The following is a 24,055-nucleotide window of genomic DNA, read 5'->3' as shown; positions in this document are numbered from 1 at the left end:
ACATTTATGAAAATGCTCCAGAACGCAAAGTGGAACCCAAACCCTAAACCAGTGCCATGGCGGGTGCGTCAGCTGCCTCCTCCCCTCTTCACAGGATGGGGCAGTGCTGCCTTCGGTCCATCACCATCCTCATGGCATCAAGAGCTCAGCTTGGAATGGAAACCCTCAGGTATGTCAAACCAAAATACAACTTACTGTTAACTTACTAATCCTGGTCTCCTCTGGGGGAAAGAACCACAAAGCTCCTGTATTTATTCAGCAGAACTCAGCACTTCTGTATTTTGCCAGTGGCGCCTAAATATAGTTTGTGAGAAACAAATAATCTCTCAGGGCTTCTGCTCCCTCCACCTCTCCTACCGCCCTTCCTTAAAGGTCAGGTGGCTGTGGCAAACGCTCTCCCCGCACTGGCAGCCCCTGACATGTGGGCATCAGTCCTGGGCTAAGGAAAGGTACTTTCTTGGTGTGTCACCCATGCCCTGGTGTCCCCGAGCAGTGCCAAGGGTGGGCTGCGGGACTGCTCCATCCCTCGCCCTGGCCACAGCCCCTCTCCTGCCCCAGCAAATGGCATGAACCCTCGGGCACATGCCAGATCACTGGAGGTGATGGGGAAGGGTGGATGCTCAATGGCTGTTATCAGGAAGGTCAATATCTGGAGATAACATCTCCTCCCAGAGCAGTACCAAACCATGGGTCCCAGCTCCCTGGGTGCTGGTGGATCTCCTCAAGACATCATGAAATGCTTCTGCTGGATGAAGGGAAGGCAGGATAGCTGATACCCAGCTGGGACCCAGCTCTGTGGGAGGGAAGAGATGGAGATGGCTGTGAGGATGGGATGTAAGAGAAGAGGAAAGAATGAAAGGATTCAAGAGAAAGCGATCCCTCAAGTTGCTGAAAGAGGAAAGACTCCTCTTGGCAAGAGGAGTCCATCTAAGTATCTGCAGAGGACGAAAACTGAGCTCAGTCTTCCTCTGACATTTCACCTGCCTGTTCTTGCCCTCTGCCTTGCCCTGGGGTTACCCCTGAGTTATCTTTTCCCCCTCTCCATCCCTCATCATTTTGCCCTGTCCAATGGGCAAGCAGAGCCCGCAGGCACTGCCAGCTCTCCAAACTTCGAACAGCAGCGCTGCAGAACAGACATCCCTCCAGCAGAGATGGGCCCGAGGAAATGCCCCATCCCACCCTGCTGCCGCGTCTGCCTGCAAGTCAGGCCAGCAGCGCCAAGGGCAGAGCCCCACTGCCCTCAGGTGCGTTCAAGCCACTCTGCGCCCAGCTCATGGCTCCTGTTAGGGTCAGGTTTGCTGCAACCCCCTCAGAAGCAGCAATGAGCTGACCAAGCAGCAGCCCTGGATGTCTGCATGACAAGAGGGACGCCTCGGGTGGCCACGGGTGCTGCCTCAGCTGGTCCCTGCTGAGATCCACGGCAGGGAGCTACAGCATGGCAGCAAGCTGGAGCCCATCCCCACGCTCTCTGGCCTGGCAAGTCCCCGGCACCCTCTGAACATCGCCAGCCTGCATGAGCCCCGCAGGGCTGCCGGCCCCCACCGTGGGAGCCAGGAAGGCCAGGCAGCGCTCTCCTTCCACCAAACCCCTTTCCCAGCCCACCTTGGGAGGGGACACTGCCCACAGCCACAGGGTTTGGTGGGACCACGCCCATGTCCCCCGCCACTGCCCACCGGAACAGTCTGCCTTGGCAGGCGCGTAAGGTCCAAACACCCTGGCAAAGCAAACCCTTCCCACTCACCTTCCCTCTGCCCTCTTTCCCCTCCCGGCCGCTGCATTTTCCACCTCTCTGCAAACTCTCCAGCACAGGAAAATGTGAGGCCATGGAAAACCAAGCCAGTCCCCGGCAGCTGAGCCACTGCTCAGTCCCTCTGTCTGCAAGCCCCAGCTCCTGGCATCTCCAGTGTCCCACCGCAGCAGGCTGCCTGCTCCCCCTGGCAGGACCCCGAGCTGCAGAGAGCCAGTTCTGGGGCTCGCTGTGGGTTTCATGGATCAGTCAGAGCTCCAAGAGTGAGAACGCTGAGGACAAACGCTCGGTGCTGCTGAGGAAGCCCCGGTGGTTTCCTCACCCACCCTTCCCTGGGCTGCTCCAAGCCTAGGTCTTACAGGCATGCATTGGCTCCAGCCTGCCTCACCTTCAGGACCAGCCTCACCAGCATGCAGCATCTCTGCTGCTTACAAAGCCAGGGAAGTACCAGCATCTGTGGGAGCAGAGCTGGGAATTGCTTTTCCCCCACTGTGCTGGGCAGCGCACCCAGGACTTCCCATTCCTCAGCAGGGTCAAGAACCAAGCCACAGTTTTCAGTCCTATTTTAAAGCAGATTTGGAGTCTCTTTTTGCCCACATCCCTTCACGACCTTCTCTATTACCAGGTATGGTTCCTGTTTGGCTTTATGCAAGAGGATGCTCCTTACTGAGGCAAAGGCAGGGGAGACACTGAGGTACACCTGACACGAGGTGTACATGGGGAGCAGGGCACAGACAGCAAGACCGCAGAAACACAGCTCCAGGCTGATTTACCTTTTCCCAAAAGCTGGAAATAAAAGAAGCCCAGGAACATCAGAGAGCTCCCACTTCCCTGCCAGTGCCCAGAGAGCAAGGGAAGCCCCGCTCTGTGGTAGGGAGCAGATCCCAGGCACTTGGGGGGCTGCCACACAGACTGTCAGTAGCCAAGGTGTGAGCTCCCCACTGCCCAAAGCAGTCTCCCCTACTGCTGTCCCCCTCCTTCCCAGGTAAGGACAAGTTAATAAGGTCCTTGTTGACTTGGAGCAGCATCTCATGTGGCTCCAACTTGCCCAGATGTAACAGGAGCTTGGGAGGGAGCTGAGGGCCAAGGTTCCGGCTCCATCAGCATTTCAGTAGCTTCTCTCTGACCTGGGCAAGCCACAGAGCAGGGACCTGCTCACATCTGCACTGGGGACGGCCACCACCCTGGAGGGGGACCAGCAGGCACGTTGAGGGGCTGGGGATGCTCAGCCTGGAACAAGCTGGACTTCTCCCAAGAGCACCTTCAACCATAGGGAGCTCCTTTGGCCATGGTCCCTGGTCCAGATGGGGAAGGGGATGCTTGCGTCTGCACTCAGAGCTGGGAACCCTGACAAACAGACATGCATTTGCTAAAACAACTGCTAATTGTTCCCAGTTAGGGCCAGTATGGAATACTCATCAGTGAATGGCACCAGCCCTAATGTGTTTCACAGGCTGGTGAGGAATGGTGGCAACGGAACAGGGGGAAGACATACTGCTGCCGGCGCCTGCCCTGCCGCTCGCTGCTGCCTCACAGCCCTGCACAGCTGCAGCCACACCAAAGAGCCCGAGGGAGACTGGATGGAGCAGCCCTGAGGAGAAGCACTTGGGGCTGTTGGTCTATGAGAAGCTCCCCATGACCTGGCTTCAGTGGGTGCTTGAGCCCAGACCCCCCCCGTGTGCTGGGCTGCACCCCCAGAGCGTGAGCAGCAGGTCAAGAGAGGGGTCCTGCCCCTCTGCTGTGTGCTGGGGAGACCCCCCCACAACCCCCCTGCAGCCCTGATCCAGCTCTGGGGCAGCAGCACAAGAGGGACGTGGAGCTGTTGGAGCGAGGCCAGAGGAGGCCATGGAGATACTGCAAGGGCTGGAGCAGCTCTGCTCTGGAGCCAGGCTGAGAGAGCTGGGCTGGGGCAGCCTGGAGAAGAGAAGGCTCCTGAAGGGGAGACCTGAGAGCAGCTCCAGTGCCTAAAGGGGCAACAGGAAACCTGGAGGGGCTTGGGACAAGGGCCTGTAGGGACAGGCCAAGGGGAATGGCTTGAACCTGCCGGAGGGGAGACTGAGATGAGCTCTTAGGCAGAAGCTCTTCCCTGTGAGGGTGCTGAGGCGCTGGCACAGGGTGCCCAGAGAAGCTGTGGCTGCCCCATCCCTGGCAGTGCTCAAGGCCAGGTTGGACACAGGGGCTTGGAGCAAGCTGCTCCAGTGGAAGGGGTCCCTGCCCATGGCAGGGGTTGGAGCTGGATGAGCTCTAAGTTCCCTCCTAATGCAAACCAGTTGGGGGTTCTCTCATTCTGTGACTCTCACCTTTTCGTTTCCACAGCCGCCTCTGAATGTCAGCAGGAGCGGAAACCCTTCGGTGCTGCCAGCCAGGCCAAACCCAACTGGGCACCGAGCGCACTGGCTCCATCGTGCTCCGCTCCCCTGCCCCTCGTTTGTCTTGGCACAGCCCAGCGAACGAAGCCGGTTTAATTGGCAGTTGTGTTTGTGGCCAGGGTGTTATGAAAAGGTTTTCTGTCTCGCTCTGTAAGTTACCCTGAATATGTTTTCACTGTTAATATAATATTCACTTCATTATTAGCTGAAAGAGGCTCTTTTTAGAGAGGGGTTTTTTTTTCCCCTTCTCCCAAAAATACATTGAACAGCCCGTTCATGCAGCGCTGCACTGAGGGCCGGGATTGTCTGCCCGAGGGGAAGTGAGAAACCCAAAGGTAAATAGCATTTACACAGAAATTCCTTTCTTCCCCAGCGTGCCGGTAGCGCTGGCTGTGCCCTCCTGTGCTTGGGGGGATATTTGTCCACAACCCCTGTAGTTGGGTCACTAAGGGGGTTTCCACTCCCTTGGCAGGGGAAAGACTCCCCAGGGGCCATTAGCACCCGGGGGGTGCTGTTTCCAGATGCAAACCCATCCAGAGTTCAGTGGCAAAGGCGCTTCAAGCATCTGCACGGTTTTGGGAGCTTTTTTCTCTGTTGGGTGGGTTTTGGGTCATGGGGTGCAGCCAAACCCCCATGTCATCATCTCACTGCTGCTGCTGCTCTGGGCTTTGCAAAATCCATCAGGTTTTGCCTCCAGCTTTGGGAAGAACCCTGCAAGCTACCAGAGCAGGAGCAGAAAGCTGCTCCTGGGGATGGTACCACAGACAGGACACCCAGGCTGGCTCTGCTTCCCTCTTGCCTAAGCTCCTCAAAGGATATCTGCAGCCCAGGCAAGCTCTTTTTGGGTTGTTTGACACAAGTGGCTGGTTTTCATAGAATCACAGAACCCCAGCCTGGTTTGGGTTGGAAGGGACCTTAAAGCTCCTCCAGCTCCAACCCCTGCCACGGGCAGGGACCCCTTCCACTGCAGCAGCTTGCTCCAAGCCCCTGTGTCCAACCTGGCCTTGAGCACTGCCAGGGATGGGGCAGTCACAGCTTCTCTGGGCACCCTGTGCCAGCGCCTCAGCACCCTCACAGGGAAGAGCTTCTGCCTAAGAGCTCATCTTAGGTGAGGCACCGGGAAAGCATCCTGTGAGATTAGATGATATTTTAATTGAGCAAATGCTGTGCTCAGCACAGAAGCTACAAGCTAACAGCCGATAAACCCAGACTGGAAATACAAGACTACTTCTGAGCTGTAACCAACCTTTGGAACAGCTTCCCCAAGGAACATGATGATGTTTGTCAAGCTTTTTAATGGGGGGGGAAGAGGCATTTTAGGCGAAAATAAAATTCCAGTAGCAAACTTCTCAAAGGCCAGTGCTTTCTGATAAACCAAGCAGCAAACAGGGTTCTCCGTACAGATGTTTGGCTGTTTTGCTCAAGGACTTGTGTTCCTGGTTTAATGTCAAGTCAAGATCCAAACACAGCTTTGATTTCGCCCAGAGCCTGGAAGTTTGTGTTTCTTCCTTTAGCAAAACAAGCAAAACCATCAGAGAAGTCATTTTTTAGCCATTATTTGGTAAAAAGAGATGGAGAGAAGTGCTCCAGCACTGTCTGGTTAACCAAGCCTCTCACACTGCTGTAAACTGCCCATCGAGCCACACTCCAGGTCAAACACAATTTACTGGCCCAGGCTGGGTGGCAGCTCGGGAAGGGAGGTTGCTGTTCCTGCAGTGCCGGCAGCAGGAGCAGACTTCCAGAGGCTTCCCAAGCTCCTCACTGTGCCCCCTCCTCACTGACATGGGTTTCTACATTTCAGGTAGCAGACGCGACTCCTTCCACGCAGAGTTTCGTCCCTGCAGGGTGGGAGCAGAAGGTTCTGCCTTCACAAGGTCATCAATGGGCATGGATGTGCCAAGTTTCCATGTGCAGGTCCAGCTGCCCATGCTCGCTCAACCCAAGCACCCGACGGCTGTCAGAGAAATGCCAGCACGGCCCACGTCAGAACAGAGGAAGCTGCATGAAAGGCTCAGCTGTCTCCTGCTGGAAAACTCTGCCATTTCCAGGTCTTCAGACCCATCTTATCCCAGCAGTTGGGAAGCACAATGTTCTCTACTGCTTCCAGGGAAGAGGCATCAGCTTCCAGTCAAAGGAAGTCAGTGACCAGAACAACTCGTACAGAAGAAGATCAATACCCAGCTATAAAGCCCATCGGAACCCCAGCACCACTCGCCTTCGGCAATGCATTACAAGGGAGGCATTGCCACCTAGTGTCCACTCAGGAAAAAGGACTCGGCCACGCATCCACCTTCCCGTGCCTCCAGCCCAGCGGGACCCGTGTGGGACAGTACTAACACCCTTCTGAAAAAGGGCAAGGCTGAGCACACGGGACAAGGCTGCCTGTGACAGAAGCACAGCTGGGAAGCCCTGGAGCTATGGCTGTGGAAGCCCAAGCCCCAGAAGCCAGTCATTGAACAGGCAAGAGCCCAGGCTTCTGCTCTTCTCCTTGCCTTCCTGACAACCTTCCGCCCAGCACTTACTTCTCAGGGGCATGTTATTGCTCCAGGACAAAGCATCAGTGTGTGGTTAAGAGAAGTGGTATCATGTAACTTCTTTTGTTCCTTTCTGAGCATCGGGAAGGCTGCTGGAGTCTCAGGGCAGGGGTTGGAAGGAGTGGAGAGGAAGCAGGGGAGCAGCAGATATGGGAAATCCCAACCCCTGGCTTGTTCTTAAGGGATAGATGAGAAAACCCAAACCCTGCACTCCCTTTAGAGCTTGCTTCAGACCAGCAGCACAGCAGGATTTTACCTCCTCTCCAAGACCAAGCCATCCTTTCTCCAAAAGCACAGAGGACCAGAACAAGCCAGACAAGCAGCAAGGCTCAGACGCGTGCCTGCAAGGTGCTGCAACCCGACGCTCTCCTAACCTCCCCCTCTCACTTCAAGCATCCTACTGAGAGGGCATTTTATATTAAGACACCATCAATGGGGTGGTAAGGAAGCCAAAAGCCATAAAGGCACCAGCAGAACAAGAACACCTGACATTTCTCTCCTGGCAAAAGGCTGCCTCGGATCACACAGTGATAGCAGGCCACTCTCCCTGCCCAGCAAGTCAACAAGGCACTGAATGATAGTTGGAAGACATTCTCCATCCTAGATGGACACAGCAGGATAGACACCATGAAAACATCGTTTCATATTTCCAAGTTCCTCCTCCATGGCTTCTTGCTAGCTTTGTGGTTACCTGCCACTGTCTGTCTCAGAAGCATCTGATTTTGATTTACTGAATCTCAGCCTCACCATGAAGGTGTATGTTCAGAAAGACACAGGGGAGCACACAGCAGATTTTGCTCCACAAGGAAACAGACATGAAGTTAGAGGAGTCAGCAATATTTGCAGGGGATAAAGCTGGTATTCTTAGGTAACGTGAAATTTAGCATCAACATCCACAGAACATTCAGCCAAAACAAAGAGTGTAACATGTCATTGCTCAAGAAGAGCAACAAATCAGATGCTATTTCCAAATTCCAACTCCTTACACTTAGAGACAGACATTAATCATTCTTGCACAATGAACTGGCACAAATCCTGTATTAGTTCTCAGGTTGGTTTATTTTCTCAGAACAATAATAAAGTTTTTAAAGAAAAACCTGCATAAACAATGCAAAACTTTGTGGCATCATACCCCATTCACAGATTCCCTAAAAGCAGCCCAGAATCTGTAAGAGGCAGGATGTCAGAGAAGAGTTTTCTTCCAAGAGCATGCAGGGGAGAAGCAAGGGAATGCCTTCCTCCCTCCGACAGCAGGACTTGGTTCTTCTGCAAACAGCCTCAGAGCATGGCAAACAAAATCAACTTCAGGAAGATCAGGTTGTGTACAAACACAGAGCCTCCCCTCCACACTCTCGAAACAAGACAGTGCTCTCGCCCTTTGCCCAAAACACAGATGAGATGCCGACATGCCTGTGTGCCCCGAGGTGGGTCACCCTCCAGTCCAAGAGGCAAGCTGCCAAGGTCCTAGGAAAACAAAACACAGCATCCGCCAGGCATCACCTATACATTTTTCACATTAAATGGTCAGTTGGTTGTTACTAGCACATGTCCACAGCAGCCCTGAAAGAAACACCTGGATTTCTGTGGATTAGCATGAGTGGAGCAGGCACAGGGAAATCCCCATACAATTCATACAACTTCACATTGGACTTGGAGGAAATGGAGTCTTCAGTGACAAGAACTCAAAACTACCATATTTATCCTCAGAGAAACCCTGAGCACATGCATCAGGCCACCTTCCTTCCTGTCCAGGGCTAGCTATACTGCCCAGCACTTGTACTTTTTCTGACCCTGTTCTGGGAAACCCAGTGGCTGGATACTTACACTTTGCTGTTGGGAGATAGCCTGTGTCTCCTTTGAGATTCACCATTCTCCTCATCTGAGACTCCTACTGCTTCTCACCATGTTTACTTGCTCCCCTCTTCCCTCCTTCCTGTTTGTAAGACAGGATCAGCAGGAGGCCCGGTCACAGCACTGCGACACTGGCAATGGATCACAAAGTACTTGCAGCACTTTGTTCTTCATTAGTTCCCCGTGCCCCACCACTATCACTCGAGGTTGGGTCCATACCAGTCTTGGGGCCCTGGCACACACTGAGAAGGTGACAGATTCTGTACCCCAAGAAACCTCTTTACCTCTCTAGGGTCGTGAGAGCTTCAGTAGAAGAAAACCAGTGTCCAGGCAAAGAGTATAAGCCAAAGCTGCTTCTAAGCTGTGACTTCCTCTCCACACTCTTAATTTCAAAGAGGAAATTTTCTTGGGTCACTGATCAGGACTTGGATCACCTGCCTCACCCTCTACGTGGTTACATGGACCTTGCTGCCAAAAGCTCACTGGCTCCTGCAGTGCCTCTCCAAGCCATGCTCTGCTCTGTCCCTCTGCTGCAGACAGACCAGTACCTCCCTCGAAACCTGCTGGAGTTTGTTTGTTTCCAAGTGCTGGTCCAACACTGCAAGATCTGCAGTGGAGCTATGTGCTGGCACGCACAATGTGGAGTTCTCTCTTGTTCGCAGAGCCATTAAGCACCTGGGATAAAACACACTCAGCACACGTTTTCATGCTGCTTTTTGATGGGGCTGTTAACAAAGTTCATGTTGCTGCTGCTGCAGCTGGCACCTCTGAGAGCCTCCTAGAGGAGCGCTGACACAGAGGGTATTTCCCTGATGTGTCAGAGTGCAGACAGGACTGAGGCACTGCAGAACAGTCAGCCCCATCATCCCATCGGCCACGGAATGAACAGCAGATGGAGAAAAAAAGAGAAATGAGAAAAATCCTTGGAAGCCTTTCCACAAAACAACCCCTAATCTGTCTCCTACAGAAGTTCTGAGGATCAAAGCAGGCGTGTTCAAAAGGTGTTCTATCTTCTCTCAGCTCAAGAATACCAGGTTCCAAACCAATCTTGGATACCCTTTCAGCAGCCACAGCCACTGCAGCTTGCTCAGCCAGTTCAGCTGCAGTAAGCTCTGCAAATCCAAGTTAAATTACTAGTAGCAAAATGGGGAAGCCTGCTCCTTAGAGCATATTGGCTTACAGACTGCTAATCAGAGGGCAAGAAAAGCAGTAATTGTGAAGAAAAATGATATTTTGCAGAGTAAAGGATGAGAAGATGAAGCATCACATGATGCTCAAAATCCACACCTCATTCATTATACATCCTTGAAAAGCACCACAGGATCACAGAATAATTAGGGCTGCAAAGAACATCAGTAGGTCTCTAGTTCAACCTTCTGCTCAGAGCAGGACTAGCTATAAAGTGAACCAGATTACTCATCTTCCTCTGCTGACCCTGAAGCAGCCAGGTTTTGGCTGGTCGGTATGCTCAGAGCCACCAAAAACCTGTGACTCAAAAGCCACCAAGCCAGAAAACTCTGAGTCAGGGCAATGGGTCTCTCTCAAGGGCTGCCCCCCATTTAAAGTTTGGGATAATAAAAGCACAAAGCAGTCAAGCACCTTTCAGGATTGACAGAAACACGAGTAAAGACTTCTAGCCAAGCACAAAGTGGGATTCATGGTGACAAGTCAGTGAAGACACTGGCCAGGTTCACCTGGACTCAGGAAATCCCATATTACAGCCTCATTTCACAGGCTGCCCTGTACAGCCAAACCTGCTGCTTAACAAAGGTCACTGTAACACCAGATACTCATAGTCAGCTTCAGGCTGGCAGTGCCATCTATTATCTCCTTCGACCCAGAGAAGAGGGGGAGGAAGCTCCTAAAGAAGGAAAACTACTGAGGACACTTCAGCTGATCTCTTCTCTTTGAAACTGCAAGTGATTTACCCTCTGCTATTTGTTAGTCTGATATTATTCCCACATAGCGTTTCCTTTCATGTATCCCTGACAGGCATACTGAAAAAATCATCACTTGATGATTTCACCGGCTGTTCGTTGTGGTTTGGGGTGTCTAGCTGGGCATAAAACCTACAGCTACTGAGGCTTCTTATGCACCATAAAAACAAAGGATCAAACTGTGAGTCTTCTGGTTCCATGGCTGCTATTTGAAGTAATAGTCTTCACATCGAGCTAATTAAAAATATTCAAACTGAAACCCTAAAGCCATTTCAAGGACTGTTTGATCAGCTCATCTTTTTCATTTCCACCTAATGGCTACACAATCAAAAGAGAAGTGGAAGGGAAACACATGGCTCCGAAGATGCAGAGCACTGGATCACATTCAAAGTGTTTGCTGCTCCTGCACGTAGAACAGCATGCTCCAACCAGGACTCTGCTCCAGGATTTGTTTCCTTCGCCTAACAGCAGGTTGGCAGCAACTCAGCCACGAAAACCAGCAAGGCACATGCTTGCTTTGAAGTTCAGACAGAAGTCTGTTGGTACCAGCTATTTTAATTCATCCTTCAGAAAGACAAGGCAGCAGATCATCAATTTACAGTAAGCAACATGCCAGGTCACAGGTCACGTATCATCACAGTCACCTTTACTCTGCATTAAAGCCATAATTAACAGTTTAACTAAGGCTTTCAGATTTGTTTAAGCTGCTTCCTTGCATGAAGAACTGTTGGTGCCTGTTCCCCAGCTCCCCCTCTCCTGCCTCCATCTCTAGCAGGGCTGTGGAGAAGTATCACGTAGGCACCAAACTAACACAGCAGATACAATACTTGACAAAGCACATCAAAACTGGAAAGTACAAAGTGTGCACCTGATGCTCAGCTCCTGCCAGTTCAGTCCTCGCTACACCCAGGCTTTGAAGCAGCAGCTCCCGACAGCACTGCACTGAGATACCCCTCAGTGAGAAGAGCTGCTCCTTGAGAGAAGCAATCAGGTTATCAGCATCAGGGGGGCAACTTGGAAGGCTGGCCCAGCTTTTACACCTCACAGAAGGGCCTTTAAAGGACATTCAGAGAAATATAGCCTCCATCTGTCTGTGATGGGAGACAGAATGCCTCTTTTCAACCCTTCTGTCCAAATCTAAACAGGATTCTCACTGACCATGGAGTAAAAAAAGAAGGGAAGTCTTGACACGGCAGTCAGAAGGACACAGTACATCTTCCACCACAGCTCCACATGAAGACACTGGGAAAACAGATGTTAACATGTATGCATTTGGAGTGTGGATCAGCAGAGGAGCTAAAACCTTCTTGAATGGCAATTACCTGAGAAGTGCTCTTCACTCAAACCTTGACAAGTCCAAAAGGATCTGTCACTCTGGAATGATAGCCTGGAGAAAAGCCACTGCTACCAGGGGGGAACAACCTCCTTGTGAAACACACCACGTAGACCCCACGAGCAGTAATGGCCAGGCTGCAGCTCTCAGGGATGGCAAGAAGAAACCCCAGCTACAGCAAGAGTGCTATCAGCTAACTGATAAGATGTGCTGGGCAATCCAACTGGGTATGAGGAGAAGAAACAGCTATTTACAACACCAAGCTATCATGGCTTTATCTGGACAATTCCTAGAGGGAACGTGCCACATTGCCATCCCAAGGAGCCTTTCTCTGAGCACACAACATGCCTTCAGAAAGTTTCCTAATTAGGGTGCCACTTATCTGCTGTCCTCAGAAACAACTCTGCAGTCAGCTCTACCCTCTCTAACGTGTTGCCTGGGAATGTCCGGCTGTTAGTGCTTCAAGTGGACCCGCTTTTATGGCCAAGATGGCTGTGAAGCCTGTCTGCATAGCACAGCAGCACAAGCACACACTTGGAGACTCCCCATGTCTGAAGGCATGAGCAGACTCCGACTACCCCATCACAGGCGTCCTCAATGTCCAGACTCACAGAGGAAGGCGCAAAGAACAGATGTGCTCCTCCTCTTCTATCACCAAGCCATATGAACCTCCATGGCCATCTGAAGAGCTGCAATCACATGTTTTTTTCCTCAGGAACTTTTGTCTTTGCCTATCAATTTGTCATGATCCTCAGCTCTGCAAAGGATCCTCAGAGAGGTTCAAGCACTGCTGTAAACTAGATAGACACATCTGCGGCAGGATAAACTCTCCAGAGATCTTTAACAATTCTTGACTCCAAAAGACCCTGAATGCTGATACCCTTCTGAACCTGAGGTGACAGAAGAAAGGCCTGTCAAGCTTGCTCAAACCTGCGATAGGCCAAGGATACCTCCAGCAAAAAGGAAAAGCAGAAAGCGGAGCTCTTTCTCAAGCACGTCTAAAACGAAGTCCCTTAAAACAGCACCCAGACAAAGCAACAGAAAAACTTGCCCAGAGAGCAAGAGGTCTCACAAGAGGGATAATTACGGGATGGTGAAAGAAGGGATGAACTCTTCAACACACACTTCTGACTCACAAAGGACTTCATCCAGCAAGTCTGGGCTCAAACTGATCCTTACAGCAGCCCCCAGTCCTTCAAGAACTCAGATAACTTTCATGTCAATAATGCTCAGCATTCTGCCAAATCAACAGGTCCCCAGTAAAGTAGGGTGGGTAGTGGGAGAGGCACATGATGGTCACCTCTACCCTTACTGGAAATAACTTCAGTTCCGCAAACCAGCTCACAGCAGTGCCAAGACATTCCCTGCATCTTCAGCAAAAAGCCTTTCTGAAAGCAATGCTCCCAAGATCCGAAGCCCTCAGTGGTGCCTCCTGCCTCCTGATGCTGGCAGCCACACTGTCTGTTTGCAGTCACTGGTGCCACTGTGTCAGACACAGCCATCAATGCCCTGGTGCTTTTCAAGTGATGCGGCCCCCAGTCCCATCAGCTGCTCTGGGTCACTGCTGATGGAAAGAACACCCCATTACAGGGCTGCACAGGATGGACAGTGTTTGGCAGCCCACAAGCAGAGGATTATTCTCCAAAACCATCACTTCACTGATGCCCTGAAGGATGGGCACAGTAGGGCACCAAGGTATCACACGGGTCTCCCTCCTTTCCATTTCATATTATCTTTTCACTTCAAAGCCCAGGCTGGGCCTCCCAGCCTGGACATGGCCACCACTAGTACATTCAAACCAGGGCACATGGCCAGTATACCTGCCTAGGAAGCAGTCAGGGCACAGTATCCCTAAGAGAGGAGGTGCAGCCTTTTCTTCACTGACGGTTTCTGGAAGAGACTAGAGCCCACCAATCCTCCATGGAGGCATTACAGGTACTACTGCAGGCATGAACTGCAGAGCAACTCTGAAAAAAAGAAAGACGCTAGAAGAGGAGAGAGCTGGAGGGAAAGCAGAAAACCCAACAACCTAATTAAAGCTTTTCTCCTTCCTCTGCTTAGCAAGGCGAATGTTTAATTAAGTCATCCTTCAAGCCCCCCTGCTTTCTCCGGCAATGCTCAGCATAAAGCAGGTATTTAACAGTTCCCTGTGCAGCACAGGACATCTCAGGGGTACAATAATCTACATATTCTAAAGGAGAAGTGGAATTGCTGGATCTCTGTTGTTCAGCTTCAGGCAGTGGGTAGGGACAGTGTCAGCAACAGGCAAATTTGAGATCTGCTCAGTAATAAGACCAGGAAGAGAAGCAGCAAGTTGCTGTTTACGCAGAGGCTGGAGCCTTCCCAAGGCAGGATGTTTGTATGTGCTATACACATACTCATTTTATTTGCAAGTCTCTTTTCAGCTTATTAGGTCAGTTTAACTGGCAATTGCTGCTGATTTTAAGCCCAATTACAGTCACTTCTACCTGGTGACACAGGCCCAGTACTGCAACCAATTCTCACCAGTTAATGGCTTCAAAATTGCTAGACCCCGCTATTCGCAGCAATCTCAGGTTTGACCTCACAATCATAGTTTCCTGCCATATTTCAGAAGTTTGTTTTCATTGGAACACTTCCCTGGGTGCTCTCAACTACTGAGACCACTTCTGCTGTGGAGACACGTTAAAGGCAACTTCAGCTCACCTATAATAAAAAAAAGCTCAGATACTCATCTTTCTGGGATGAAACCAAAGACCTAGAATTTCTAGGGACCTTGACCCCAACTCCTTATAATTAAGATCTCTTATCATGAAGGACTGCAGCAATATAAGAAATTCAGGGGTTTTGATGCTGGGTCTTTCAAACAAGAAAGAAAAACCTCCAATAAGCCAGCAGTACTCAGCCTATCCATCCTGCAATTCAGGAAGGAATTGAGGAAGACTTACAGTTATGGACATTCCAGGTAACCTGGCTTAACATTTCTGCACCACACAAAGCATGCAGAGGCAGGCAAATAACCCAAACCCAGAGGAGCAAGCATGAGAGCCAGGCCACTGTGTTTGCTAGGAACTGCAGCAGGATGGCTTTAAGGAAGTGTTCATGCTTCTATTTTCTCCCTATGAGGATTTCCAAATTCTTCAAGGAAGCATCACAATTGGCCTTCAATTTCACCACAGAAAAGGTTGATTCTGATCTGAAACTCCATTAAAAAGGAAAGAAGTGTGTTCTGAGCAAGATACTTTGACAGCAGCCTGGAGGAAAAGGACTGGGGGGGCTGGTTGATGAGAAGCTTCTCATGACCTAGCAGCATGTGCTTGCAAGAGGGGTGGAGCAGCTCCGCCTTGGAGCCAGGCTGAGCTGGGCTGGGTCAGTCTGGAGAAGAGAAGGCTCCTGAAGGGGAGACCTGAGAGCAGCTCCAGTGCCTAAAGGGGCTACAGGAAACCTGGAGGGGCTTGGGACAAGGGCCTGTAGGGACAGGCCAAGGGGAATGGCTTGAACCTGCCCGAGGGGAGACTGAGATGAGCTCTTAGGCAGAAGCTCTTCCCTGTGAGGGTGCTGAGGTGCTGGCACAGGGTGCCCAGAGAAGCTGTGGCTGCCCCATCCCTGGCAGTGTTCAAGGCCAGGCTGGAAACTGGCTGATGAGCAGTTCAGCCCACTCCTTGGAACCTCCAGCAGAGTTTTCTCTTTTTCCCTTCCCCTAGCACTTCTTGGGCTCCACTAACTGAAGATGTCAGTTTATTTAGGACAGCAGCTCTGCGCCATTACACCACTGTGTGAAAACCAGCACCCCTTGTGAGCTGCTTTTTGGGAAACAAGAGGCCACACTACCTTTCCAGTGCAGGACCTGTCTGGTGACTCAGCAGATCACCACATTCATTTGGAGTTCCCACCACAAAGCAAGGCACAGATGGACACAAGAAGCTTCCCAGGCCAGGCACTGCTGTGTGGTTCCATCAGCCATGAGCCCCAAGTCCTGCAGGTTCCAAACTACAAGTCTCTGAAATTCAGCATGTGCAGAATCTGAACCAGCTTCCCAAGCCCAAAGCCACAACCTTTCTGCACATACTTGCAAGTCCGCTTCTCAGCCTTAAATCTCCTTTCACAGCTACTTGCCTGAGGGTAGAGCTGCTAAAAGATGCAGCCTGTCTCATCCTGAACCCAGGGCAGAAACATTTGTGCTCCGAGACAGTTCAGCAACATGCCCAGCTCAGACTCAGGCACAGGGGCTGCAAGAGGTGAAAACTAGAGCAGGGAGGTGCGTCCAGCCAAAAGAGAGTTATGTCACTTCAGGAAGCAACTGTTCAAGCAAAGCTTTTCCTCACATACTACCTTAGCTTCCTCACAGCACAGACAAAAGAGGCAACCTTAAAATACCAGGCCTGCACTCTCACTGCTACTCCTATAAAATGAGTATTGGCAGCTTTTCTATCCACAGAAGCACTGCCTGTTCTGCATGAGACAACAGCCGTGAACTCCAATGGCCCCAAGCTGCTGCTGCTTTCTGATAGAAGGCTGCTGTAATTTTCCACAACTTTCCCTAGGGTTTACCCAGAGGCAAGAGACCAATGAAGATTTCCACTCCCCCTTACATCCCCCCAAAGGTTTTGACAAAAAAAGAATGATCAAAGAGCCTTTGTGCATTTACAAACCCATCAATATTGCTCAAAGATTTAAGGCTCTAAAGAGTCCAAAACATCTATTTGAAATTTTTCGTACAAACAGGTTTTTTGATATAAGAAAAATAAAATATTTAGATTTTTTGTGAACGGAGACATTCCAACAGCTCCAGCCAGGAGTGCTGGAGGGGAGGAGGAAATCTAATTCTTACATTTGACAGGAACAATCTTTTTTGTTTAATTGGCATAGAAACAAGACTATACAGCTATTTCTCCCCTTGACTCTGACAAGGCATAGCTGTGATGAGCAGCACAGGAAACAACAAAATCAAACTTATTCAAGTACTGCCAGTCTCAGGTTCCTGTCCCCCACACACGAGCTTGTCTGTCAGGAAAGTTTCCCCAAGCTAACAATACAGCAGCACTTCACCATCCTGCACCTTCCCCTCCACACACTCCCACTCCTTTCCCTCCAAAGGTTTCCCCACCTGACAACAGCTCAGAGACAACAGAGGTTTTGGGAGACCTCAGCTTTTTTTACTTGATTACCTTTATTCCTGCTCAGGTAGAAGTGTTGAGAGAAGCAAACATTCGGCAACACATTTCCTTCTCCTTGTTCAGGTAGTCCCTGTAGCAGCTGCAAAGCAGAGCACAGCATGGCAGCACAGGCTGGGGACCACCTGCCCCACCCACCAGTGCCACAACCAGAAAACATCTCTTAGTGTTTCTAAATAACTAAATTAGCCTAATGCAGGAGAGCGCTGCCAGCAAAGTCACAGATCCTTCAAGCCCCTTCTTTCTGCCATGTCAGGGAAGCACAGCAGGAAACATTGTGCCTCGTTCCCAGACCTCGGGTCTTTGCTCCACTGGCGACTATTAACTTAAGTAGATAGTTTGATTTGTGGTAGCCAGATGCTTTCTATACCATTTCTGCAAGCATGTGATGCTGCAGAGGAACCCCCACCCATGTCCTGTAGTCTAGTTTCCTGTCTCCTCGTTTGTGCCACTCCTTATGCAAGCACATAGCAGGAGATATAGCCCAAGTGCTGTACTCGAGAGTATCCACCATTGACACTGAATCTGGGCAGAGGATGAGTAGGAGACAGCAGGGATTTGTGTCCGGCCTAAATGGAAATAGCTGGGATTTGTTTCCTCCTCCACTCTCACTTCCCTAACAGTGTCACATTAGCATGGCAAAAGCTTCCCAGACAGCTCCATTTTTACTGCTGCTTCTCCAAGCACAGCATCCTCTGCACCCTGTGCTCTCTCCTTACTAGCAAGAAGGTCTCACTGGTGAGGAATCCCTGAGCTAGACACTGACTCAGTTTGGGCACCGTCCCAGGGATTGATGGCTGCCCACACGGTCAGCTTTCCAGCGTCTGTTACCATCAAAAGCAAAGGGGTTTTGTGCAACACACCAGAAACAGCACAAGTGTGACATTGGCTAATCCTCCCTCTACCCCCACCATCAGCATCTCAGTGTCTAGAACCTCAAAAGAGCTTCACTCAATGAAATTCCAGCACAGCAGGTCTCTTCAGTTAAGTCTCAGACAGACATTGCCACATCTGTCCACACAGAGTAGGTCAGGGATGCCCACCTGGACTGTGGATGGCCTGCTCACATACCTACCACAGCAGGAAATCCAAAAGCCCCTCTCATTTGGGGGCACAGATTGATGCCAGAGATCTGAACAACACGATTTGATTCTGGGTTTGATGCAACGCAAGCCTTCCAACAGAACTACAAATCCATCTCCCTAGTTTTAACAGAGCTGCAAAACCATCCAAATCCCTGACCTCCCTACTCCCTAGGAGCATAACACATATCCTGCAGAGATGCTGTACAGGATAAGCGGGTGCTCTCAGCTTCTCACTTATCACCTGCAACCACTTTGTGTCCAATGTGTTTGAATCAGCTGTCTCCACACTGAGAGAAGCTTTCTGCACTTCCCCAAGTCACTTACTGACCAATAGTTTTGCATTTTGTTTTGGGTTGTTTTAAACATATTGAATATTTTCAAGCAGGTGTTCTAGCCTGTCTAAGCACCCTCTCTTCCACAGAGAGGACAGGAGTTCTCTCACCTTGCCAGCTTTTTCAGCTCACTGTTAATATCATGGTTGAAGGGCTGTATGCGCTGAGCTCTGGCCAGGAAGTCCCGGGCTTTTTTGTATTCTGTCATACAGAGACAAGCCTGCCATGGAAAGAAGACATTTGTGCCACACAATAAATAGAGACTCACCACGATTCCTCAGGACTCAACAGATGTGCAAACATTTCTGAGCCAGCTCCAGGTCGCTCAGGAGCTACTCCCCAAAAGAGATCCATGTGACAGATCTGCAAATCTCCCCTGCTGCTGTGGCAGCTTAAAAGGCCTGGCCCAGAATGTAGTGGCCCTCCTCAGTCCATTCGAGGTTCTCTCCACATACAGTCAGGCCAGGATATTCCCTGATGTGGCTACCAAAGGAATTCATTTTTGCTCACCTGGCCACACCTGAACAACGCTTTGGCATTTCTCTGGTCGATTTCCAAGGCCTTCTCCCCATACACCAAAGCCTGGGTAGGACGCTTCAGTTTCAGGTAAGTGAGTGAGAGATTCAAGAGCAGCAGCAGCTTGGAAGCATTGATCTGACGCTGCTCTGCCTCACTGGAAGGGCTGAGACCAAGGATGGATAATGCCTGAGCAGACAAGCAAAAAGAACTGGTGCACAACAAACCTGCTAAGGGAAATGAGAAGCCCATCTCATCAGACAGCTGCACCCATGTTTCTGTTCACCTGGAGCACTTCAAAAATAGTAAGAATCAAAACTCTGAATTCACATGGCATTATCAGCACGACTAAGCTCAGCTACAGCACTACAGGGTTAGGAACCTCTCAGGGGACCTGAAAGCAACAGAATAAAAAAATGACACCCACAGCTCAAACATTAAGGACAAAGATGGCAGAGACATCCTACAAGGAGAAAGGCAATTGAAATTAGTGTTGTTACTAAAACAGCAAGGAAAATTCTGAATGGAAGGAAGAAAAAACTCACAAAACCCCACTACCTCCAAAAAAAAAAAAGAAAAAAAAAAAGGCAGATGCACTCCAGTTTGGGAACAACTGACTGTTTCCCTGCCTGGAGAGGCTGTGGGGTCTCCATCCTTGAAGATGTTCAAAACCTGAATGGACACAGTCCTGGGCAATATCCAGCTATGGCTGTCCTTACTTCAGCAGAGCGCTGGACTAGGCAGCGCCCAGAGGCCCCCCACCAGCCTCAACTATGCTGCGATTACCAACAGGAAGGCTAAAAATAAAGTTTGAGTGCACAGTGTGTCAATGATGTCTGCTTCCAGACAAAAGGATTCTAGATTCCTTCTTAAAGCATTAATCAGAATGCTGCTGCAACACAAGGCTGAGCTGCACAATGAGGTCTCCCAGCCAAAGCTGCCCTGAAATGCTCTAGCTCAGCAGTCAGCTACGCAACCACACAGGGCTCACAGCCAAGACACACTCTTCCTTCCCGGCTAGAGCCCACAGGGAGCAAGCCTGAAGGGAAAGGGCTCTGCCTGTTTCTCCCAACCCTTCTCCTTCATTTACCTGCTTTTGTGTGAGCAGCAGAGGTATCTAAGATCTGTTCTTAAATAACAAGCTACCCTGGAAAATAGAATGAAGCCATTTGACAACAGAATGATGCTACAGTTCTATTATGCGATTTTCAAATTGTACTTTTTATGGGGAGCTAGCACTATACAAACACCACTTTCACAGCTTTTTACAATGGAAAGCACATTTTTTTTTTCTGGTGTCATACCTTTTTGTATCTGTCTTTGGCATCATCCAAGTGCCTCTTTCGGTAGAGGTAGTTGCCAAACTGTCTCTCCGTGTCTGCCACTCTCAACACCTTTTGTAGCGGAAATGCCGCCTGCTGCTCCTGTGTAAAGAAAGACACGAGTTTCAGCTCAAACAAAAGACCAGCAGAGAGCTCAGACAGGCCAGTCCTGCACGGTCCCTTTCAGTTCCCAGAGCAGGAGACAGGCCATTGCCAAGGCCACAGCAGAGTCCAGCCAGGACTCTGTGTGGCATTTCCCTTCTCCAGGCTGAAACACGCTCCTGCTCTTGCACTGGTGAAGGGTGCTACCGATCACGCCAGAAACCAAAACACTTGGGGTGGGCTGAAAAAAGCAGGAATGCATTCTTAAATCCTGCCCAACTCTCACCTGCTCAGCACAGAGCACACAGTTAAACAGTACTGCTGAAGCTGTGAAAGGCTCCATTGCTCTAATGGCCCTGCATCACCCCCAGGCTGTTGCCTCAGGCCAGCTCCAAGACCAGGCTGACATCCTGCCAAGGTGTCAAAACCAAAACAACAATAGTAAAGGATAAAATTCAAGCCAGGTTTTCTCCTGGACTTGCAAGTTTGAACCACCCAGAGAGGTCAGTTAACCAGAGAGGGTGGGCAACTGGGAGGGAGGGGAGCGAGCTCTCCTGCAGCACCTGTGGTTTGCGCAGGGCTCTGTGTGGAAAAAATGGCCTGCGCAGCAGCAGGAGGGGAGGAGGAGGCAGCCTCCCCCCCGGCCCTGGCACCCCACAGCCACAGCCCAAAACCCTTTACACGAAAAGGGGCAATTAACAATAGCACTATAACTCACCGGGGAGGAAAGCAAACAGTGAAGGAGCACTTGGGAAAGCAGCCAAGACCAGGGACAAAGGGCAGGGGCTGGGGGAGGCGCTCGGACACTGCCAACAGCACAGGGTTTTTACAGGCAGCTCCGCACTGTTCCTTCGGGGAAACTCCTGGAAGCTGGTGCCCTCTAGTGCAGCCAGGAGGTTTCTTGTAAAGCTAAAAATAAATCCTAGAACCATGGGATGGAAGCCTGACTCCAGCACGCAGGAGCAAACAACGGCAGGACCCAGCTTCTCCCTCTGCACAAACACGGGGAGGTGAGCAGGGGCAGCGGCAGCAAGCACGTGTCTGCAAGCTAAATGTATGTAATGCATGCGCCTCAGCAACTGAAGGAGACAACAGACAACAAAGGTTTAGCCACCAGGTTCAGGTTTCAAACCTTACTACAGCAACTCACAGCAGTCAACTCAAAGAACGCGTCAGATTCAGCCGTGTCTAGAAAGTCCAGCACCTCCACTTCAAAGACGACCGTGGCACTTGGGGGAATGAGCGGAGGACAGCCTTGCTGCCCATAGGCATAATCCGGTGTGAAGACAAACCTTGACAACTCTCCCTTCTTCATCGTCAGCAGGCCAACTTCCAGGCCCAAAAGCGTAATGTCTGTCTCAACAAGACATGGAAGGTCATGAGAATCACAAACACAGAATCCACCTCTTGACACAGATGCGATTTCTCCAAAACCTGGAGGAAGAAATCCTTGGTAGCTCATATCTCAGCAACTACAATGGCCAACTGCCTCCTGTCAAGGGAGCCCATGGTGGGACCAAGCACACACTCTATACAATGTCTCCTCTTCAGTGATCTAAGAACACCAGAGAGGAGCACCCATGCCACCAAGAGTCAAGAGGGCCAGAGGGTGATCAGTTCCAGACTGACCATCACCCATGTGAAGCAGGAGGCTTTGAGGCTCCATTAAAAATATTTAAAAGGTTCAAATAACCCCAAAACACTAAAGAGCATTTACAACATGTCTTAAGGGGCTGGTGTTTACAATTCTGAGTCACAAGACAAACTTTTTGCCTCAAACTTACCTTTCCCAAGTTTCATTAGCCCAGGAGACTTCCTGTAGCAGTTTGTGCAGAAGGGCTTATCCTGGTGCTCCAGGTATCCAGAGAACTTCACTGTGAAGCCCAAAGCGAGAAGTGAGGAAAAAAGCAAGAGGTTGATTTCATCTCCAGCAACAGCAGCATCAGGAATCAGATTTGCAGCGCCACCATTTTATCCTGCTTTTCTTTTTTACTTCTACTGTAGAACAGCAGAGGCAGCGCAAACCACCTTGTGTTTTATACCAAATACCTGATCACATCCAAACAGCCAAGCTGTTTTAACACCATCAGCAGGCAAGGCAGCTGCTTCACAGCCCTGCTTCCTATCCAGTTAAAAGATGTGATTTTGTGTTTTAAAGAATTGGAAACTTCAGCTTTAGAAATCAAAATGCCCCAAATATCTGCAAAAATACGTAACAAACCCTCTTCTAACCAAAGCTGGAGGCCTGGGAAAAGAAACAAAGGCAAAAAGTACAAGGTAACCCTCTGAGCCCTGCCACCTTCCTGAGTGCTGTGTGTGCAATGCCAGCTCTCACCCAGTTAGGAAAAGAACTGCAATGAGTCCTGGCAGTGTTCAGGCCAGGCCGGATGGAGCTCTTGAGTAACCTGCTCTAGAGGAGGGTGTCCCTGCCCATGGCAGGGAGGTGGAACTGGATGAGCCTTAAGGTCTCTGCCAACCCAGACCAGTCGATGAGTCTACAATTCCCTTGATACGGCACCAGGCCTTTGCACTTTAGGAACTTCCAGCTTCACAGTTCTTCTCTGTACTGTGAGCACAGGTGGGACCCGTAAACCCTGCTATTCTCAAGGTCAAGATGCCCTTTCATTTAATGTCACCCACAAGAAGTTAAACAGAGTATCTCAAGTGCTAGAATACTGATATGGAAAGCAGACAGTCTCTGAAACAGAAAGACATACTGTGTAATACAAGCACTTTTAAACTCTTGTTCTGACCTCACACTAAAATCCCGAGTGCTGAGATTTGCCAGCCACAAGCACCTCCCCATTAGAAGCTCAGGGGGTCCTTTACAAGAAGACTGTGTCCCCTCCATTTCCCCCAGCAGACACATCACACCCTGCCATACAGCCCAAAGCAAGGACCTTGCACTGAGATGGAAATGACATAGATGAACATAAGATCCTGACTTCACTCTGTGCCTCTGAGGATTTCAGGTTTTCTGAGTCCTGCTAGCCACAGATTAAATTCGACAATTGCCATTTATAAAGCAAGCTGCTCAAGAGACAGGCACTGGAGCCTGCCAGCTTGGGTCCATCAAACAGGGTACAGCACTGCTGCAGAACACATCAGAAACCCAAGGGGAGCCAGGCCAGGGTTTCATGCGGCACCCACCGCAGGACGGTGGCTGGAGGCACACAGCAGGCCGCACACAGCAGGCCGCACACAGCAGGCCGCACACAGCAGGCCGCACACAGCAGGCCGCACACAGCAGGCCGCACACAGCAGGCCGCACACAGCAGGCCGCACACAGCAGGCCGCACACAGCAGGCCGCACACAGCAGGCCGCACACAGCAGGCCGCACACAGCCCTAAGAAAGACGCAAGAACCGGCGGCTGCGCCAAGAGGCTCCTCAGCCGGCAGCCCCAGCGGCCCTGCAGCCCCAGCAGTACCTGCCACGGAGGCGTCTGGGGGCATGGCCGGCCCAGTGCCGGGGCGCAGCTCCTGCTTGCGCACCCCTCCATCGCCGCTCAGGTCCTGCAGGCCCCGGGACCGCACCACGCTCTGCGAGGGGTACGCGGCCGGGGCCTGCCCTTCCGGCGGGAGCCTCCACGCTGGCCCGGGCCAAGGCCGGGGCTCACCCGCAGCCCGGGCCGGTACCGCCAGCCGCGGGGCAGCGCCGCCGCTCGCCATCGCCGCAGCGCCCCGCGCCCTCCCGCCAATCACCGCCCAGCGCACGCGGCGCTCTCCGCCAATCGCGCTCCGAGCAGCGCGCTCATCCTAAGACGCGGCTTAAG

At 51.0% G+C, this 24,055-nt stretch overlaps 1 protein-coding gene across 3 annotated transcripts; it reads right to left on the bottom strand.

Moving 5' to 3' along the window:
- Window positions 1-612: 612 nt before the first annotated feature.
- On the bottom strand, window positions 613-24,008 carry FKBP6 (FKBP prolyl isomerase family member 6 (inactive)). 3 transcript variants are annotated; one of them, XM_065694405.1, is made up of 8 exons: window positions 23,711-24,008; window positions 22,066-22,155; window positions 21,414-21,634; window positions 20,162-20,281; window positions 18,852-19,046; window positions 18,452-18,561; window positions 16,919-17,006; window positions 613-793 (listed from the first exon to the last, which is right to left on the bottom strand). In XM_065694405.1, the coding sequence occupies exons 1-7, from the start codon at window positions 23,949-23,951 to the stop codon at window positions 16,931-16,933; spliced, it is 1,053 nt and encodes a 350-aa protein (XP_065550477.1). In that variant the 5' UTR covers window positions 23,952-24,008; the 3' UTR covers window positions 613-793; window positions 16,919-16,930. The 3 variants fall into 3 exon arrangements, with proteins under 3 accessions (XP_065550477.1, XP_065550476.1, XP_065550478.1); XM_065694404.1 differs by lacking the exon at window positions 613-793 and adding an exon at window positions 7,691-8,114; XM_065694406.1 differs by lacking the exon at window positions 613-793 and adding an exon at window positions 7,691-8,114 and having other exon boundaries at window positions 21,432-21,634.
- Window positions 24,009-24,055: the final 47 nt, after the last annotated feature.

This window comes from Lathamus discolor, chromosome 14 (assembly GCF_037157495.1).
Source record: "Lathamus discolor isolate bLatDis1 chromosome 14, bLatDis1.hap1, whole genome shotgun sequence".
Classification (NCBI taxonomy): domain Eukaryota; kingdom Metazoa; phylum Chordata; class Aves; order Psittaciformes; family Psittacidae; genus Lathamus; species Lathamus discolor.
This window is presented reverse-complemented; position numbering and strand designations above follow the sequence as displayed.

Bases quoted from the DNA above. Each gene is read 5' to 3' on its own strand.
- FKBP6 (XM_065694405.1), bottom strand. From the start codon at position 23,951: ATGGCGAGCGGCGGCGCTGCCCCGCGGCTGGCGGTACCGGCCCGGGCT. The intron at 22,156-23,710 runs GTACTGCTGGGG...TGGGCTTCACAG, and splicing joins CCCAGACGCCTCCGTGGCAG to TGAAGTTCTCTGGATACCTG. The intron at 18,562-18,851 runs GTGAGCAAAAAT...TTTCCATGGCAG, and splicing joins CGTTGTTCAGGTGTGGCCAG to GCTTGTCTCTGTATGACAGA.